The 18527-nt window shown below is 44.2% G+C and overlaps 3 protein-coding genes across 4 annotated transcripts; 2 read left to right on the top strand and 1 right to left on the bottom strand.

The window, feature by feature from the left end:
• On the top strand, positions 1–3000 carry dph7 (diphthamide biosynthesis 7). Of its 2 annotated transcripts, XM_035530169.2 has the most exons (10): positions 1–92; positions 287–445; positions 649–782; positions 866–953; positions 1072–1166; positions 1254–1411; positions 1596–1668; positions 1796–1861; positions 1934–2106; positions 2256–3000. In XM_035530169.2, exons 2-10 carry the CDS (start codon positions 305–307, stop codon positions 2696–2698), a joined length of 1371 nt encoding a protein of 456 aa, XP_035386062.1. In that variant the 5' UTR covers positions 1–92; positions 287–304; the 3' UTR covers positions 2699–3000. The 2 variants fall into 2 exon arrangements, with proteins under 2 accessions (XP_035386062.1, XP_026866460.2); XM_027010659.3 differs by lacking the exon at positions 1–92 and having other exon boundaries at positions 106–445.
• Positions 3001–3341: 341 nt separating this feature from the next.
• mrpl41 (mitochondrial ribosomal protein L41) lies at positions 3342–4388 on the bottom strand. The gene is made up of 2 exons (XM_027010623.3): positions 4257–4388; positions 3342–3895 (listed from the first exon to the last, which is right to left on the bottom strand). The coding sequence occupies exon 2, from the start codon at positions 3893–3895 to the stop codon at positions 3488–3490; it is 408 nt and encodes a 135-aa protein (XP_026866424.2). The 5' UTR covers positions 4257–4388; the 3' UTR covers positions 3342–3487.
• Positions 4389–4390: 2 nt separating this feature from the next.
• Positions 4391–18382, top strand: pnpla7b (patatin-like phospholipase domain containing 7b). Its single transcript, XM_027010636.3, has 36 exons — positions 4391–4472; positions 5202–5243; positions 5391–5465; positions 5584–5668; positions 5789–5871; positions 5985–6073; positions 6183–6323; positions 6435–6594; positions 6731–6811; positions 6942–7070; positions 7235–7315; positions 7433–7568; positions 7663–7758; positions 7865–7917; positions 8058–8213; positions 8355–8432; positions 8704–8909; positions 9696–9827; positions 10701–10824; positions 10902–11015; positions 11109–11184; positions 11276–11425; positions 11527–11590; positions 11699–11867; positions 12616–12798; positions 13091–13209; positions 14520–14676; positions 14761–14877; positions 15455–15524; positions 15611–15727; positions 15939–16087; positions 16467–16619; positions 16710–16826; positions 17053–17137; positions 17218–17363; positions 17449–18382. The coding sequence occupies exons 2-36, from the start codon at positions 5205–5207 to the stop codon at positions 17521–17523; spliced, it is 4005 nt and encodes a 1334-aa protein (XP_026866437.2). The 5' UTR covers positions 4391–4472; positions 5202–5204; the 3' UTR covers positions 17524–18382.
• The last annotated feature ends 145 nt before the right edge of the window (positions 18383–18527 follow it).

Here is an 18527-nt window from a genome sequence, read left to right as displayed (position 1 = left end):
CTTCCTGATTGAAGATCACACGTTGGGGAAAAAAGTGAAGGAAAAATACTGTCATAGCTTTGTCATGAATTTGTAGTATTGCAGTTGCGGGAGTAAGTAATGACTTGCTGGTGTTGTCTTTGGGGCGCAAACAGGAGGTCATGCATGGGGCGTTGGCGCTAACTACTTAGAAGCACATGTTTTTTTCCATGTCCTGTAATCCCTCCGATTAGAGAGACACTAACTAACGGTAGGTTAGCTTTTCTGGGTCGCTGCTGACGATTAACAAGCAAGTTTTGCTCCATAGTATGCTTAACTTGTTCATATGGATTGGAACTCCCGAACCCGAAGTCTACAAGTGTGGGACACCGAGCTGAGTGCGGATACCGTGGAGTGGTGTCCACTGCCTCAGTGGTCCCACCTGCTCGCATGTGGAACTTACCAGCTCCAGAAAGGCGAGGACAATGTGAGTAACGGCATAGCCTAGTTATCTAGCTAATTTACATGATGTAGTGAAGCTCTTAATGTTAATGCAGTAATTTGTCAAGTAAAACAACTGAATTTAACGTGCCGCTGCGCTGAATGCCAAATCGGTGGATTACTCAAGATTTCCCATGTTGACCCATTTTCTGATTGTCTTTAATTCTTCTAACGTCCTTTTATTCGCAGTCAGCAGCGGAATGCGCGACTCCAAGCCGAATCGGTCGCTTGTATCTATTCCAGTTTCGTTCACAGGGATCTTTTACCCCACCACTAACTGAGATACAGCGAATCGATACTCCAGCTATCCTAGATTTAAAATGGTAACTTTTTAAAATGAGTTCAAATAAGTCTACGAATTTCTGCTGCAGATTTGTGGTGTTTAATTTACATTGGTGCACCCCAGGTGTCATATACCAGTGCTCGAGCGCCCTCTGCTGGGAATGGCTACAGCTTGTGGAGAAATCCAGTTGCATACGTTCATCGAGACGCAGGTGTGTTTTTGACCCTTGCTTTCTGTAAGCCGTTTGGAGACTAATAAACACATTATCCTAATAACTTTCTATACCTACGCATTGATTCTATTTTTTGTCTGTCATCTCTGCTGACTAGCACAACAGCTGCGGTTTGGAGCATGTGCTAAGCACGGAATTGGGTCCTGACAGATTAGTGTTGTCACTGGATTGGTCAACAGGAAGAGGTGAAGGGTAAACAGCTCTAAGCATTAAAATGAAACCTGATATATATGCAAATATGACTGGCCTAAGATAAAGTTTCTAACTTTTTGCTTACAGTATTGACCCACGTTTGGTGTCCAGTGATTCAACAGGCTCCCTTGCTGTGTTGTCTCTTGGGGAGGCCAGTTTGACTACTGTCTCCCAATGGAAAGCTCATGACTTTGAAGCCTGGATCTCAGCTTTTAGCTACTGGGATACACAGCTAATTTATTCTGGTAAATCAGGAATGTCATTTTTGACAGCTATTTAGGGATTTTTCTGAGGGACAGATTGCCAGATGGTCTGACATGTAGCATCACATTTCTTAAGTCATTCTCCATCATAAAATATTTTTTTTAAAGTATATTAAGTAATTTAGTTTGTCCTTTTAATGCATGTTTAACACTGCTGCTGTTTTAGGTGGTGATGACTGCAAACTTAAGGGTTGGGATCTGAGGATGGGGTTTGATTTCCCTACTTTTGCCAGTAAAAGGTAAGGGACTGACTTTTGAAAAAGTCTCAAGCACCTATCACATTCTTAAAAATTTTGTTTGGATTGTGATTCCTAAATGTTCCATTATAATTACTTACATCATTTTCCCTAAATGCTTCATTTACAGGCATTCAATGGGAGTGTGTAGCATACACAGCAACCCCCACCGAGAGCACATTTTAGCCACTGGCAGGTAAATCCTCTTTAGTCTCATTAGCACTGTTGACACTGGTTGACTCTTGCGTGACTTCCCTGTTTGCTTCAGTTATGATGAGAATGTGCTTCTGTGGGACGAGAGGAACATGCGACAACCCCTCAGTGAAACTGCAGTGGGTGGGGGGGTGTGGAGACTCAAGTGGAACCCTGTTCACAAACATCTGCTCTTGGCTGCATGTATGCACAATGACTTCCACATTCTCCATTGCCAACAAGCTTTGGGTAAGCACAACAAAAAGCCATTTGTTTTAAAGAAGCCTTAAAAATCTTGCTTGATACAGAGGCTTGCTATTGGTTGCAATCCTGACAAAGGCTAAGTGGTTATTTCTTCCCATCCATAAACTGCATTCTAGTTCTGTTTGTCTTAACAGATGGAAGTGAAGGACCATGCCCTATTCTGGCGTCCTACATCCTGCATAACTCCTTAGCCTATGGAGCAGACTGGTCATGGCTTCCTCTGAACAGCTCAGCATCCTCCTTACCTCAGGAAGCTGCTCCGGTTAGTGTGACGTTCCCAGACCTTGGAGGTCACCTTCGGATCCAGTATGAATCCCCAACTGCCAGCTTCGACACCTCCCTGGAAGATGACTTGGGTCACTACATTCCTGACCACACACCTCCACCAGGGAAGAGTAGCCCCCCGGAACCTGTTCCTCTCCCTAGCACTGGCGAGAACTCAGCCCCCCTATCTTGCCTGCTGGCCACCTGCTCCTTTTATGACCACATGCTGCATGTTTGGAGATGGGACTGGAGTCCAGGGAAGACTGAGGAGGAACCTGGGGAAGAAACAACTGAGCCTCCTCCCACTTCCTGAGCGTTGATCTTTGAGTGGAAATGCTCTTAGAAAATAGGCTAGCTGTGGAATGTTTGGAGAACGCATCATTTGGAACTAAATATGACTTGGCTAATAAACAATATCCTTAAGCACAGTATGTTGTAATACTGTACTTAAATAGGCAATTTTTGGGTTGCATTTATGGACATTTTTAGAGAATTCAAATTTAGTCTTTCTGGTCATTTCCCCCCTCTGTTATTGACCCCGTTACTTTTTTTTTTTTTTAAATAGTTATGTAAACAGGGAAGCAAATAAAATATCAAATGTTTTCTGTAAAATTACTTTAAAAGGAGCAGTCAATCTTTTACACCTTAAAACAGCTGACATTTATGAAAGTGAGTTTTATAAAGTATAGCTAACAAGATGAATCGGATTGCTTTATACTTCCCAAGTAAATAAGTTTAGGCTCCATAGAGTGGTTCCCAACATGGAAGCAACTGTGATTAAAATAGATTTAGCACAAAATCTTTGACATACGCAGGCCACTGCGTGTCGATATAAAGGCTGTTTCATAATGTGAAGAACCATCACTGGAAAAATTACTCGTTACTCCTTTAAGTCGTCCATAAAGTTTAACCCAACTAGCGAACATGCTACAGGGCTCCAGAATAACACAAAGTAACACTGTAATATGAGCTGTATTTAAGTCACAACAAAATTGTTTTGCATATTCTGTAATGGCCAACTGTTTCAGCGGTATGTGCCTAGAGGGTGTATTGAGCCTGTAGAAACGCAGTTTCAGAGTCCAGTAATCATTATAACAAACAGTTAACGAACAAAATTTTTTGGATACATTTTAAACAGCTTTCCTTCTTGCGTTTTCTCTAATCCGTATTTTTCCAGTTGTTCCTTGTCAAACGTGCCTGCTTCAATGTCCCTTTCGATCTGTGGCGCAACCACCTGGGCGAAGAGTTCTTCCGCCGTCATGCGTTCTTCCGTCCCCGCTGGGGCTTTGAAGGACACGTAGGGTCTCAGGTTAAATCCTTCTAGATTGGGTACCACGAACTCGGGTGTCATTTCGCGTACAGGTATGAATTTCCTGCTGGATGTTAGTATTCCCGTGGGCATAGCCCCTCTGCTTTTATAGAAAGTGTTGGGGCCCCGCTTGCTCGTGAACTCCGCTGTCCGGTCTGCTCCGCGGACCAGCCCTCGCGTCAGTGTCGACAGTACCCCCATCTGTATGATTTAACGTCTCATTTAGCCAGCCCAGAACAAAAGCGCACAAATCCATATATTCCTAAAGCTGTGCTAACTGGCAAGTTCAGTCGCCTAACGTCGAGAACTCCCCTGACCCGAGTTGGCTCACAGCTAACAAATACGTACGTGCAACTTTGCTAACTAGCTATATTTTTGCGATGTATGCACAGCTACGAACGGAAAAAACCGCACCGAGCGTCTGAAGTAGGTGGCTACGGCATGTTGGCCGGAGGGAAAGCTCTGCACAATTATGAATACTAACCTTAGCTTCACAGACATCATACAACAAGGCTTATTCAAAATGTTAACGTTACCTAGCTAGCTAATTTTGAACACTCACCTTGAAAAGCGTGCTTTCAAGTGGGATATGGCTGAAATATTACCAATTGGGTATTTTCAAAGAAGTGGATGGTGATAGGTCAACTCAGCGCAACGCAAACCAATCAGAATATCAAATACTGGTACAGCGTTTCCACCAGTCTCCGAGTCTGCCTGACATCGTGTTTTGATTGAACCAAGTTTGTCGTTAACAAAGGGAGGTTTAGCAAACAATTTAGTAAGTAATATACAATTCATTATCAGATTTCAGTGTAGTCTTGCACAGTGGCGGATCAAAGAGTGGGCGTTATTTGTACAATATTATATCTTGTTGCAGCTGTTGATTTATAGGACGCGAGTGTATCTGATTACAAGTGCTTGCTGACCGACGTGCTTTGTAAACAACACCGAGATCACAGCTGTTTAGGAAATTTGAACTTTGAGACATTTTCTCATATTTAAAAAAAGAAAACAAAAACAAACTTTCCACTTAGCACGTCTCTAATAGACCAACTGTAGTGTAGTTCTTTGTTCACCTTGATTCAGTCTTCGGTTTCCCCTTGTTAGAGAGCAAACATGGGGTTGCATTGGATGGGGATTGGGTCCCGTTACACTGGACTGTGTCCTGCAAAATGTTGGTGTTGTGGAATCCACTCGCCCTGCAGCACGTCCGGTTTAATGATCCTGGCAGTCGCTTATTTTGGATTTCAGTTATATGCAGAATGGGCATTGCTTTTCTCTAGTTACAAAAAGAAACATGAGAGTGTATGTGTTGATTTGTCTGTGCTACTGTAAGCCTACATCGTCAAATGAGTTGACTTATTCCATACATATTTTGGCTTATTCTACCTAGTTTCTGCTCTGCTGCAATATGGACTGATGGGAACACAGTTTTATTAATTAGAATGATGTAAAAAAGCTTGTTAATCTAATTATTTCTGAATTGAAACTTTTTTTTTCTATGCAGGAAATGTATGACACAGAAGAGGATAGGTGCAGTATATACCCAGTAAGAATTATCAGTATATGGTTTTAATCTTGCTTATGAAGACCATGTCAATATGAGCATTTATACAAGTGCATTTGGCTTTCTGTGGGTGGGCCTGATTAAGCACCCCTGAGCCTCAGATTTAACAGTGATTGTTGTGTTTGGTAGGCAGTGCTGCCTTATGGAAGTGATATCAGGGCTTGGGTGCAGCACTTTGTGGAGGACCAATTGCACACCACTATGGTATACATGCATGTTTGTTTTGGATTCACCTGCTTGTATTTTGTTTTTGTTTTTTTTATACAGACATACCGTCTGTTTTTTTCAGTAGTGCCAATGCCTTTTGTGCTTCCTCTTTCAGTGGAAGGGTGTGCTGATTGGAATAGCAGTTGCAGTCTCATTCATTAGTGTTATTATATTCTTTGTGTACAGAAGATACAGAGCAAGTAAGTAAGCCACAATGATAACTGTTGGCAAAATCTTAGATCTTGTTTATCAAATTTGGTGTAATTGTCATATCTGCCATCTGTTGGAACCCCTTTATTTTGTGGCTCTGTTTTCTTTAGAGCAACAACAGGCTGGAGTCCCTAAATATCGTTTCAGGAAAAGGGATAAAGTGATGTTTTATGGCAGGAAAATAATGAGAAAGGTATAACTTCCTGTTAAAGGAAGTCTCCAGAAGTCTTTGTGATGAACAATAAATGCATTAAACACTTTCCTTCTGACATGTAGCTGAGCTGCATATATGTTTTAAAAATTCAGGTGCAGACCTTATCTTCACCAGCAAATTCAGGTCCAGTATCTCAAAAGCGAACCCGAAAGAGACCCAAAGTTCTCTCGATAGCACGCAAGTATGTAAGCCATTCTCTCTTGTGGCATGCAGTGCACACAAGCACAGCGATTCTTCACCTCAACCAAACTGGCTCCATTACTTTTGCTTTACCTGCTTTATCCAATAAGGATCCTGCGCATTCGTCGGGAACCGCCCACCCTCCAGCCAAAAGAGCCACCTCCTTCCGTCTTGGAGGCGGACTTGACTGAGTTTGATGTGCAGAACTCTCACCTGCCTTCGGAGGTCCTGTACATGCTGAAGAATGTCCGGTGGGTTGCTTCATTTCTTCCCCCTTACGTTTTGGCTGAAAGGATGGTTGGCCTCTAAATGGCAACACCATACAGAATGTTGTGAGTCCTGCTCCCATTTCCTCTTACCAGGGTTCTCGGTCACTTTGAGAAGCCTCTGTTCCTGGAACTGTGTCGCCACATGGTATTTGTGGAACTGCAGCAGGGGGAGGGCCTCTTTCGGCCCGGGGACATTGACGACAGCATCTTTGTGGTGCAGGATGGCTCCCTGGAACTCTGCATTCATGAGAGTGTAAGATCCAGGCCATCTGAAATTCACTGCTCCGTCTAGTGATCATTCTTTGGTATTGATAGCACATGCTTGCCTAACTCAGCAGATGTTTGTTGCTAGGAACAATTAAAAAAATCTTTATCTATCCTCTTTTCAGGATGGCACAGAACTTGTGGTTAAGCATGTGTTGCCTGGAGATAGTGTTCACAGTCTGCTCAGCATCCTGGACATTATCACCGTAATATTCATCATAACTTTCTTACTGTGCAAGGCAGTGTTCTGGCACTGCAGTACAAGCATCTTCTCACCTGCCATATGTACACCTGACCTCATTTTCACATCTCTCAGCCTGCTTTCATCTTGCGTAGGGATACCCGGCTCCCTATAAGACCGTGTCGGCCAAGGCTGCAGCTCCATCCACCGTGCTCCGTCTCCCCGCTGCAGCCTTCCAGTCTGTGTTTGAGAAGTACCCAGAGACTCTGGTGCGCGTTGTTCAGGTACCTTCCCTCCCGCAAGGTCATACGCACTCACAGCGAAGGCCATGTGTATTACCTCGTCACCATCGCAAGACTAAACGCAGCTTGAATTAAAGGTAGGAACAGCGTTGATGATTAAACTGCGTGATCCTGGGAAAACTCATGCTCCCTTCTTGCCTGTCCAGATCATCATGGTGCGACTGCAGCGTGTCACCTTCCTTGCTCTGCACAACTACCTGGGACTGACCACTGAGCTCTTCAACCCGGTCAGAACATATAGAACTCTTTTCAAAGTGACATATTATTGCCCAAAATGAACAGCTTTAAAAGGCCAGCATGACCTTTAATATTTGAAGGGAATACCTGTCTGCTGTGTGTCTCAGGAGAGTCAGGCTGTCGTTCTGGATACTGTGGCCGGTGTGCTGGGGGAGGGCAGTCTCGTCCGCCCCCATCGCAGGCACTCCCACACGGATGAGGAAGCAGCTGCTCACGGAAGTGCGGAGACTCACGCCGATGCAGGTCTGCCTGTGCCGCTTATGTTCTCTGAAGGCCACAGGCTCTGTTGGAAGTGATGTTGGGGAGTATCGTTGTCCGTGTTGATTTAACCTTGCAGGTACGACTCCAGACGATGGTGTGCTCAGGCCGACACAGAGCCCCTCGGCCTCCGTCAGGAAGTCCCGCTTTGTGATGGACAGCTCACTGTCAGGCAGTGAGACAGACCACACACTGTATCAGCTTCACCACATTATCATGTATTGTTTGTACATAGTGTATAGAATAGTTGTAATATGGTTCCTGATGTTTGGCTCCCTCAGGGTCAGGGACAGGTGACCTTAATCAGGTTCCCTCATGCTCAGGTGCTTATAAGGTACTGTCGCATTTTTTATAGCCTGGGCAGTTTTCACCAGGTGCACTGATTATAATAATAATAATAATAATAATAATAAACAACAACAACAATTTGTTTAAAGTGTTTATTTTTTCCTTTTATTATCCACTATGTTGAAGTCTATTTTGAAGAAGTCTGTGACCATGCAGCCAGCTCCCTCTGCGGTGTACCACTTTTCGGACACTGGGGGGCACTGCGGCCATGTTCACCACAGCAAAGTCAACGCGATCTTTCAGGCTGCTAAGAAAGACCTGCTCAAAATCATTCAGCTTCAGGCAAGGCTTTGTTATGGATGGAATAAGAAAACAAACAAACAAACGCGCAACAACAACAAACAAATTACAATTATGTGAGTTTTAGTGTCCAGATAAAGTTTATGCTTTATATTGATTCCTTTCTTTGTTTTTGTCTTGCAGGACCCCAGTCTTCTGGAAGGGAGAGTAACCCTGAGGCAGGTCCGAGCTGGGTGTGTTGTAGCAAATCAAGGAGACCAGGTCTGTAAAGCTATTCAGAGCAGTGGATCACTCACCCTCAAAAACCTTCACTGCACTATTTGAAAAATGCTGTCTAGGTGCTCTATGCAAGCATGAAAACCTGAACATTTATTTGCAGTCTATCTTGCCTGCGTTGCTCACAGTAATAGAAAGCAGTGTACATATCCCAGGAAAAAGCATGACCTCCTTTGAGATCTTCTGCCAAACATATAGCCTCCCCCCTGCCGATTACACCAGCCTCTTTTGCACCTTAACGTCGCTGTCTTGGCAGGATGTGAGCATGCAGTTCGTGATCTCAGGCGCACTGCACGTGCACCAGCGGATGATCGACCGAGATGAGGACACGTGTCTGTTCGTGACTCACCCTGGGGAGCTGGTGGGCCACCTAGCTGTGCTCACCGGAGAGCCACTTATCTTCAGCGTGCGTGCCCACCGTGACTGCAGCTTCCTGTCCATCTCCAAAACGCACTTCTATGAGTACGTGACCACACATGCACGCGAGCACATGTGCACAAACACATATTTCATGAACACTGCTTCTTGCATTAGGGAACATACTGTATGTTAACATGTTTTTTTGGCAGGATAGGGCTGGAACTAGCTTTTCTTTGGCTCTCTGTATTTGGTAGAGCTTGGTGTTGATTTGACACTTTGTCACTCTGTTGGATGTGTGCATGAAAGACCCCTGAAGGTATTTAAGGATTTCTCCATGGCAACGATCTACATCCAAACACCTGGCTCTCCCACCAGCAGTCAGCTCGTCTTAAATGAAATCTCAGCAGTTGCCTTACTGAGTGCCCAGCTAATTGACAGAAATGTCATCAGTTGTTTGTGTGAGATATTGATTTGGGATTTTAATTTTTTTTTTGTGGTGGTGGTGGTGGTCTCAGGGTCTGGTGCTGACAGAGGATTTTGTGTGGGTAGCATTGTGTGTACTGAGTCCTTTACCATCTGGAAGCTTCTGAATGGCTAAAGCCTGTAGGGCAACCCTGCCAGAAGCTGTTCCTTGATTAGGCTGCATTGTTCCTAGGAAAATAAGAGCAGGTCATGTTTGGCTTCCTCTCAGAGACCGCATGTCGTTTGCGGAACTGCACTTTGAATCCACTCGCCCAGTCAATTTTGCTGTGAAACATTTCTTGGTTTATTTGAGTGTATATGTATTAAGTATTTGCCCAAGTAAGTGTGTGTGTGTGTGTGTGTGTGTATGTGTGTGTGTGTGTGTTAACTATTCGATGTCACTTACACACCCACCTTCTTTTGCAGGATCATGCGGGTGGAGCCACGGGTGGTGCTGTATGTGGCTCACACAGTGGTGCGCAGAGTCTCCTCCTTCGTCAGACAGATTGACTTCGCTCTTGACTGGATGGCAGTGGAGGCTGGAAAGGCCGTTTACAGGTAATGTCTGTCTGGCAGTTCTCTCTCTCTCTCTCTCTCTCTCTCTCTCTCTCTCTCGCTCACTTTTTCTTTTTCTTTTTCTCTCTTAATCTCTCACTCTCATTTTTTCTCTCCTAATCTCTTTCCTGGCAGTCTTACACTTAGTCATCCATTTCAGCGTGTCTTCAAACATCAGTATCGGTTATGCTCAAATCACTAAGACATTTATGTTCTTCCTTTATGTTCTTCCTGTGTATAACACTACTATGTATGCATGGGACAAGTCTAAGGCCACTTGAAAAAAGAAAAGTATGCTAATATCTTCCCATGGTATATGCTTCCAAACCTTTTCTTTTGTTGAGGGAGTTCCACTCTGGCCAATCCCAAGTGTTTTGTCTGAAGGACTTAGTTTTCTGTGGGTTTTTAGTTTTCGTTGTTTGATGTCATTATCATCCTGAATGTTTTTTGCAAGTCATACATTGAGGAGAAGTCAGGGAACCAAACCTGTGTTGTTCTCACAGGGTATTAATAACTTTAAAATAAACTTCTTGCTGTACTAGCATTTTTAGCTTTCATATGCTATTAAGTACTACATGAATAAATGGCTTATAATTTCTTGGCTGGCCTAAGAGTTTTTCACAGTAATTATTATTTACTCTTTGGGTTGTTACATGTGTCCATCTGTTTGGATGCTTATTAGAAACATCTTGTAGATGTACATTCACAGACTGCAGCTCATCTGTTCTCATTTATGGCTTGTGGTGGTCTACCAAGTCTCCATCTGTATACCTGTAGAGTGCACCTGTAAGACAGGTGTACCAAGTGAAGTGTCCAGTGAGATTATATAGACATCTTTTAATCTGCTCACTCTTTCTCTGTCTGTCTGTCTCTCAGGCAGGGTGAGAAGTCAGACAGCACCTTCATTGTGTTGAGTGGGCGTCTGCGTTCCGTCATCCTGAGGGATGATGGGAAGAAGGAGCTGGCTGGCGAGTACGGGAGGGGTGATCTCATCGGAGTGGTGAGCGCCGTCCCCTTACCATACCAACAACAGGCTACGTGGCCTGGTGTTCAACCTTGCCTGCTGCCTTTCTCCAGGTGGAAGCCCTAACGCAGATGAACAGGGCCACCACCGTGCATGCAGTCAGAGACTCTGAGCTGGCCAAGCTGCCCAAAGGGGCCCTGAACTCCATCAAAAGAAAATACCCCCAGGTTAGATAACTCCAGTCACTGTATTAATGGCCGGGTCAGGATTGAGTGAATGTAAGGCATCCTAAACCATAGAAGAACTCGATGCATTGATAGGTTGTGACAAGACTGATTCACCTCCTCGGTCAGAAGATCCTTGGAAACATGCAGCAAGTTGGTAGACCTCTTTCAGGTATGTAAAATGCAGGAGAGAAAAATCCATACGTGTGTGTGTGTGTGTGTGTGTGTGTTAGTAATGCTTCCACTCCTTGCTGGTCCCATAGCTCATAGCCTGGGCCTGCACACCTCTGGCAGTAACTGGGATGCAGGTAACCCTGCCTCCAACCTGTCCACCGTCACCATCCTGCCTGTGTCGGATGAGGTGCCCATGACTGCATTTACCCTGGAGCTCCAGCATGCCCTCAGTGCTATCGGTAAGGACACTTTATATAAGATTAATGGCCATGGTTAAGGATTGATGATGGTGCTAAGTGTATTCACTTTCCCTGCCTTCATGACAACGACCCCGTGTCAGGTCCCACTTTGCTCCTGACTAGTGACATCATCAAACAGCGCCTGGGCACTGCAGCTCTGGACAGGTGAGCTGTGAGCTTGATTTTTCACTCGGTGCGATTCAGCATGGGTTTGACTCGATGTTTTATGTGTTGTATGATTAACGTCAATCGCCTGATCCTGTATCATCCCAGTGTGCACGAGTATCGCCTGTCCAGTTGGCTGGGCCAGCAGGAGGACATCCACCGGATCGTCCTGTACCAGTCGGATGGCACACTGACCCCCTGGACCCAGCGCTGCATTCGGCAGGCCGATTGCATTCTCATCCTGGGGCTTGGGGAGATGGAGCCCACTGTGGGAGAGGTAGATGCACCACATCTCAATACACTCAGCTGACACTGAACTGGACATGACTGAATGAAGTTCTTTACAGCTTGAGCCCCAGAGAGCAATAGAAGCTGATTACCAAAGGGACTCGTATGGCATTCATGCCCTCCTTACTGTGATTTTTCTTCAGGTTGTTGATTTTATTTTTCTTGTAATCTCTCTACAAGAAAGGTGACCAAGATAAAAATTTGTTAGAAGTTAGACAGGATTATTAGTGGTGCGTAATATTGAATTACTAAGGAAAGTAATGGAGCTGAGAGAAGGGTGATTATCAGTAATCCACAAAGCAAAGACAAGTGTGTTTTATATATATTATCAAATCTTGGCCTTGCATGGTTCGCTTTGAAAGTCAAAATCTATCTGTCTCATTCTTTCTCTTTCTAATTTTACTCACTTAAACTTTATTGGTGTGATGTCTTAAAAAACATCATAATGACATTTAATATAATAAGCAACTGTCAGATTGGAGATTAGTGGCAGGAAATGACTGGCTGTAGTAGTCATTTTAACCACATGCATACATTCACCAACCACTTTTTCAGGAGCATTTATTTGTTTGCGTTGTTTGGCGACTGCAGCCCATCTGTCGCCAAGAACACCTCCTATACACCTATAAGATGTGCCTCTAAGAGAGTGCCTAATGAAGTGGCGATTGAGATTGTGTATGTATTTAGTGGTCTGGCCCTGCACCTGCAAACCTCCAACCCCCCCCCATCTCGCCCAGCTGGAGCGGATGCTGGAGGGCAGCGCAGTGCGGGCTCAGAAGCAGCTGGTGCTCCTGCACCATGAGGACGGGCCTCCGCCACGCGGAACAGCCGAGTGGCTCAACATGCGGAGCTGGATATCCAGGCACCTACACCTGTCGTGCCCACGCCGGGTCTTCAGCCGACGCAGCCTGCCCAAGCTGGTGAGCATGCCAATATGCTAAGGCCACCTGCTTATGCTAACATGCAACGGCCCACTGCCCAATCTGGTAATTGCCCGACGTTCTAAGTGTCTACCCTCCTCACTTTCAGTTCAAGACAGATGCTTACACCAACCTAAACATATAGTATGGGCAGCCGTCCTGCTAATCTGTAGTTAATATCTGCGATAAAAGCGTGAGCGGCGCGTTTTTGTCGATAAGCGCAGACATCTGGTGAAGCGGCAGGTCGGCGAGTTTATCTTGTCTCTGTCTTTTTCTGTGTTGCACCTCTCAGCGTGAGATGTACCAGCGTGTGTTCGAGAAACTTCCGGATCGCCATTCCGATTTTTCCCGCTTGGCCCGTGTTCTGACGGGAAACGCCATCGCCCTAGTGCTGGGCGGAGGGGGCGCCAGGTACGCTTCCACCCTCCCTCCACCCTCTCTGTTGATGCATCTCCCCGGCGCCCATCAGCCGTTCTGCATACAACACCTGTTGTCAGCATTCATCTATGGAATTTAAAGCACTAATAAATAAAAAGCATATTCATTAATGGCATGTTTATTTCACTAATGGTTTCCCTGTATTTTTCCATTAATTACTCTAACTGTAGTTCTTCACAAAGCTTTCCTATTTTCTTTTTCCATTTGTAGTATGATTTCACTCAGGCTTTGTGATAACCTGCATTCAGCAACAGTTAGAAACTCTTCATGGTAGTTGTGGGGTTTGCATCCTGTGTGTGTGTGTGTGTGTGTGCGTTCTTTGCTGATAGTGTTTCTGTTTGTCTGCTCTCTGTCTGTGCCTCTTCCTTATCAGACTGTGGAGCTTGTTAAAGGTGGGTAAAAAGATCCTGGCATGAAATTGCATTTTTTTTAAAAAAATGTTTTAATGTGTTGTAATTTTCCATCCATTGATCTCTCATTCGTCATCACACTGACAAATTTGTTTTCATATTCTTACAATACTTTGATAATAAAGAGGCATTGTTGCACATGTTCAAGTTAAAAATAAAAAAGCCTGACTGAACAAATCCAACTTTGAAGAAGCATTTTATTATCCTGCAGCATAATGCTAATAGACCACTGAATCCATCCAGTAGGTGTCATGCCCATATTAGGAACTCTGGGTCTAACTTTTTCTTTGGAAACAATTATGCTCTTTTCAGAAATACCCTCTATCACATCCTGTGAAAATAAATTAGAAAAAAATGTTTCAAATCCTACATGTTTTCTCAAATGTCACTGGATTCTCTGAAGATCATTAGGCAGTGGAATTATGAATATTGCTACATACAAGATAAAGCTACTGTGCATTAAAATGATATCATTAAGTTGTTTGAGGTGGACTATATATCACTGTGGCTTGTCAACCTTTTCTAAGAGCAGTATCTTATTAAAAGAGGTGAAAACCACTGGTTAAGTTGAGCAATGTAATTTGAATGCAGGTCAGCTTTAAGGGCTTGTCAGAGCAAGCTATGTGAAGTAGGGAAAGATTTATGGTGTATCAGTGAGCACCTGATGAAGAAAGTTAGCTAACTGTCTATGTTACCTACAAATAGATTCAAGCTAAATAGGAGCTGGTTTGACAAAATTGAAGTTAGACTTTTCAAAGTGAAAGAACAACCTTTAGACACAGAGTATCTTATGTGGGCATAAGAACATGGCACTGACATGACTTCAGTGGACTATGTCACCTGACAGTTGACTGAGCTCCTCCACCCCAACAGAGGCTGTTCTCAGGTAGGCATCATTCGGGCTCTGTGTGAGGCTGGCATCCCTGTCGATCTGGTGGGCGGCACTTCCATTGGCTCCCTAATGGGGGCGCTGTTCGCTGAGGAGAGGAACCACAGTCGTTTAAGAGTCAGGGCGCGGGAATGGGCCACGGTGAGATGCTGAACTTCTCAGAACACTGCTATAAACATTATCTCTCTGAAGTTAGGGATGAACAATTGGTTTCTCGTGCTGTAGGAGTTTGGATCAGTGTTTAAGAGGATCCTGGATCTAACATACCCGGTCACATCCATGTTCACTGGGGCCTCTTTTAACTCCAGCATCAGCAGCATGTTTAAAGACAAACAGATCGAGGTGAGAATGTAGTGTGAAGCTCTGCCTGTGACGTTTCTCGGCCGGCTGCACTCAAGGGGAAGCTTAGGCTTTCACCCTGAAGCGTTTCCTGAAGAGGACAGAGCTATTGCCTGATTGCTTTGTCTCAGCTCAGTTTATGGCTGTTTCTGTACTGTCCTGTCAAAAATATTTATACATTTATTAATTTTGTTTGTTTATTTATTCATGAATTGCCTTCTAGGCATCATATATTCAAGAAAAAGATTTCAATAAGGAATACATGGCACTAGACATGACTATAGCATATATAAAGCATAATTTAAAAATGAGTGCAATTATATAAATAAATTATTAGGCATAACTAATTTGTCAGTATAGTGAAGGGTTACCATAGCAATAATAAATCCCTTACCTCTAGAGTGCTTATGTTAAACCTTGGGATGTGTACCTTGAAAGAGCTCTGCAGATACAGCATTGTAGAATTCCATGTGATTCCATCCCATAATTCCCTTTTCTAGAGGGACAGAAACCTTATTCATGATTTTCAGCCTAATTCTGTCTCCATGTCATATTTGACCTGTTTTCCTTTTTATTATAGGACCTCTTGATTCCATACTTTAACATAACTACAGACATCACTGCATCTTCCATGAGAGTGCACACAGATGGTAATTGCATTGACTCATTGGACTCTACCATTTCTCTGTGTCTCTTTTCAGCTTTGAGCTCATTTCTTTCTGCGTCTGCCATTCAGGTTCTCTGTGGAGGTATGTGCGTGCCAGCATGTCTCTCTCAGGTTATTTGCCTCCTCTCTGTGACCCTAAAGATGGACATTTACTCATGGATGGTGGATATATCAATAATCTGCCTGGTAAGGTTGTAAACATATTAAAATGTCCATCATGCGTTTCATAAAATGTGTGCATATGAAACACAGTTTAAATGACAGTATTAAACTTCCACCACTGAACTTGCCACAGGGGTAGGTGGGGTTGGTATGTGTTTAAAATGCTTTTGGTGTGCATAGAGGCTGGTTTCGGCACAGGTACACTTATCTTCTCATGTGCCCTTCCTTTCTCCAGCTGACGTAGCTCGCTCCATGGGCGCCAAGGTGGTGATCGCTATTGACGTGGGCAACCAGGATGAGACCAGCCTCACCAACTATGGTGACTCGCTGTCCGGGTGGTGGTTGTTGTGGAAACGACTGAACCCCATGGCAGAGCGAGTGAAGGTTAGCTCTCTGGAAGTGGCCCGTGCAATTAATAATGCAGAGTGTAACAGGCCTCCATTAGTCAGGCGCACTGATAAAAAAAGCTCTTGGTCGGTGAGCCTTGACGATGGTCTGCAGTGTTTATCTTTGCAAGTCTGTGATGGTCTGTAGTGTTCATCTTTGCAAGTCAGGCTGTGAGCAGAGACGCAGTGGCAGCCTGATGGCTGTTTGATGATTTGAATCAGCTCTTTAGGAGTGAGCTGTGCCCCATTGCCTTTCCTCCTTAATTCCAAGAGTTTCTGTCCTGCAGGTGTTTGGGTGATGAATGGTAACATGAAGTATGAGTCTGGGTGGACAGTGATTTGTAAGCAGAGTGATGTAAGATCCCCCCTTTCCACAGGTGCTGAATATGGCAGAGATCCAGACACGGCTGGCTTACGTGTGCTGTGTGCGCCAGCTTGAGTCAGTCAAGGAGAGTGAATACTGCGAGTACATCCGGCCCGCCATCGACCGATTCGGGACTCTAGACTTCGGCAAGTTCGACGAGATTGCCGTGAGTTGTTGCCCCGCCCCCTGGACTCCTGCTCCCCCGCCCCAAATTTATGGTTGATCCCTCGACATTTCCACTCCCCCACTTTCAAAGGATGTGGGCTACCAGCATGGGAAGACGGTGTTCGACGTGTGGTGCCGTAGTGGTGTGGTGGAGAAGATGCTGAAGGACCGACACCAAGAGGAGTTCCACAAGAGCAGGAGCACGAACGTGAGGCACTGCAGGCTCTCCTTCACAGCTTGGCATGGATCCAGCTGACTCCACTACGCCCTGCAACATTTGGCACATAGAACAGCTGATAACCTAACCAGAACTACGTTATGTTTACATTGTACAAATAGGCTAGAGCCTACCACCAACTAAATCATGAAACAAGGTGAAACTTACACAGATTTTCTCTCTGAAATGACCTTTGAATGAATGGTCTTTTATGCAGGTGGTGACCTGTCCAAATGCCTCCTTCACAGACCTGGCCGAGATAGTGTCCCGCATAGAGCCAGTGAAGCAGGCCGTTGTGGAAGGTGAGGAATGAATTTGGCTCTCCCTTACATTCAGAGACAACCTTGTTCTCACACACATCTGTTACCTGTGCCCTCCACAGAGGAATCGGAGTACCAGACAGACTATGAGGATGATGTGGTTCTGTCTGATTTCGACCTGTCCAATGCCAGCAGTGAGCATGAGCATACTGAGGAAGAGGAGGAGCTGCACACGGACGAGGAAGAGACAGCAGACACAGTTGATACAGTAAGAGGACCTAAGTGAAGACCATGTGTTTTATAATAGCTCTGGTTATGCTTAAAATCTCAAGGTGAATTAATGTTTTACACAGGATGAGGAAATCAGGATTTCAAGAAGACAAAGACGACACCGGAAATCCAACCAGACGAGTCACATTACTTATTGACCGGAGATGCTTCATAGTGTTGTTCAGAACATAGTGTTGTTCATGTTTTTTTGCAGATGTTCTCTGTGATGAGACGAATCAGACTGTAGTGTCTTACATAATGACAGCGAAGTTGAGAAATTTGATGTATTTTGAATTTTAATGTTTCCTGCATCAGATGGGATACATAACTATTAATGAATGTACAGTCAGGGGTTTGTAAGCTTGGGTGTTTCTTGCTTTGTTGCACACAACTCATGAAGGACTTAATAAGGAACTGCAGCTGTAGAACCCTTCAGTGTGCAGTGCTCTGGTCTTTGCTGAAACTGCATTCCTGCCAAAAAGCAATATTGAACTAAGGATCAACAGCTGCATGTATATACACACACACAAACAAATGCAACACAACACTTACAGCATTACTGTATCATTTCTTTGAGTACAAACATAATCTGTTCAACCACAGAAGACTGTGGTCAGGATACAAATTTCTTTTTTTCTAATGCAAACCTTTCAAAACAATTATCATATAACATTTTTAGACGTTCCCTTTTGTTGTGTTTATATCCATGACCATGCTGAAGAGATAAACAGTACTGGATTTCAACAAAGGATCGTTATTTGTAGTTGACAGTAAAAATATTGTAGTTTCATTATTAACAGACATTGTGCAAAATATAGCCTGGTCATCTTAGCGACGTTATCTACCGGGTCGCGTGGTGGGGCTGATATTTAACCATCTTACTTAATCTGGGCATATTTAACTGTTTCCTGTACTGTCAATATGTTTGTTTAGCCACATGGTCCTAAATTTATCATGGAACTAACAACGGCTTCCATCACAGAAATAGAATGTGTTGTTGAAACTAAACTGATTCGAAGGCGAATGCTTCCGTGTCTTCGTTCCAAAGAACCTGTCTGAAGAGTTCTGTTTTTTGCCTCGTGACGTTAACCATCATGACGGACGACCAGTAGTAGAAAGGACAGCTTGGAAAAACTCAACGGCTCAGTTCTGCGACGATGAG

Source organism: Electrophorus electricus, chromosome 5, assembly GCF_041902795.1.
Source record: "Electrophorus electricus isolate QZ-2024a chromosome 5, ASM4190279v1, whole genome shotgun sequence".
Classification (NCBI taxonomy): domain Eukaryota; kingdom Metazoa; phylum Chordata; class Actinopteri; order Gymnotiformes; family Gymnotidae; genus Electrophorus; species Electrophorus electricus.
The sequence above is the reverse complement of the archived record's forward strand: the minus strand, read 5'-3'. Positions and strand labels throughout refer to the sequence as shown.

Excerpts from the sequence above, each read along its gene's own strand:
- dph7 (XM_035530169.2), top strand. The coding sequence starts at position 305 with ATGGATTGGAACTCCCGAACCCGAAGTCTACAAGTGTGGGACACCGAG. Across the intron at positions 446-648 it reads TCCAGAAAGGCGAGGACAAT|TCAGCAGCGGAATGCGCGAC; the intron begins GTGAGTAACGGC and ends TTTTATTCGCAG. Across the intron at positions 1,412-1,595 it reads TACACAGCTAATTTATTCTG|GTGGTGATGACTGCAAACTT; the intron begins GTAAATCAGGAA and ends CTGCTGTTTTAG.
- mrpl41 (XM_027010623.3), bottom strand. The coding sequence starts at position 3,895 with ATGGGGGTACTGTCGACACTGACGCGAGGGCTGGTCCGCGGAGCAGAC.
- pnpla7b (XM_027010636.3), top strand. The coding sequence starts at position 5,205 with ATGTATGACACAGAAGAGGATAGGTGCAGTATATACCCA. Across the intron at positions 6,812-6,941 it reads GCATCCTGGACATTATCACC|GGATACCCGGCTCCCTATAA; the intron begins GTAATATTCATC and ends CATCTTGCGTAG. Across the intron at positions 11,591-11,698 it reads GGCACTGCAGCTCTGGACAG|TGTGCACGAGTATCGCCTGT; the intron begins GTGAGCTGTGAG and ends GTATCATCCCAG.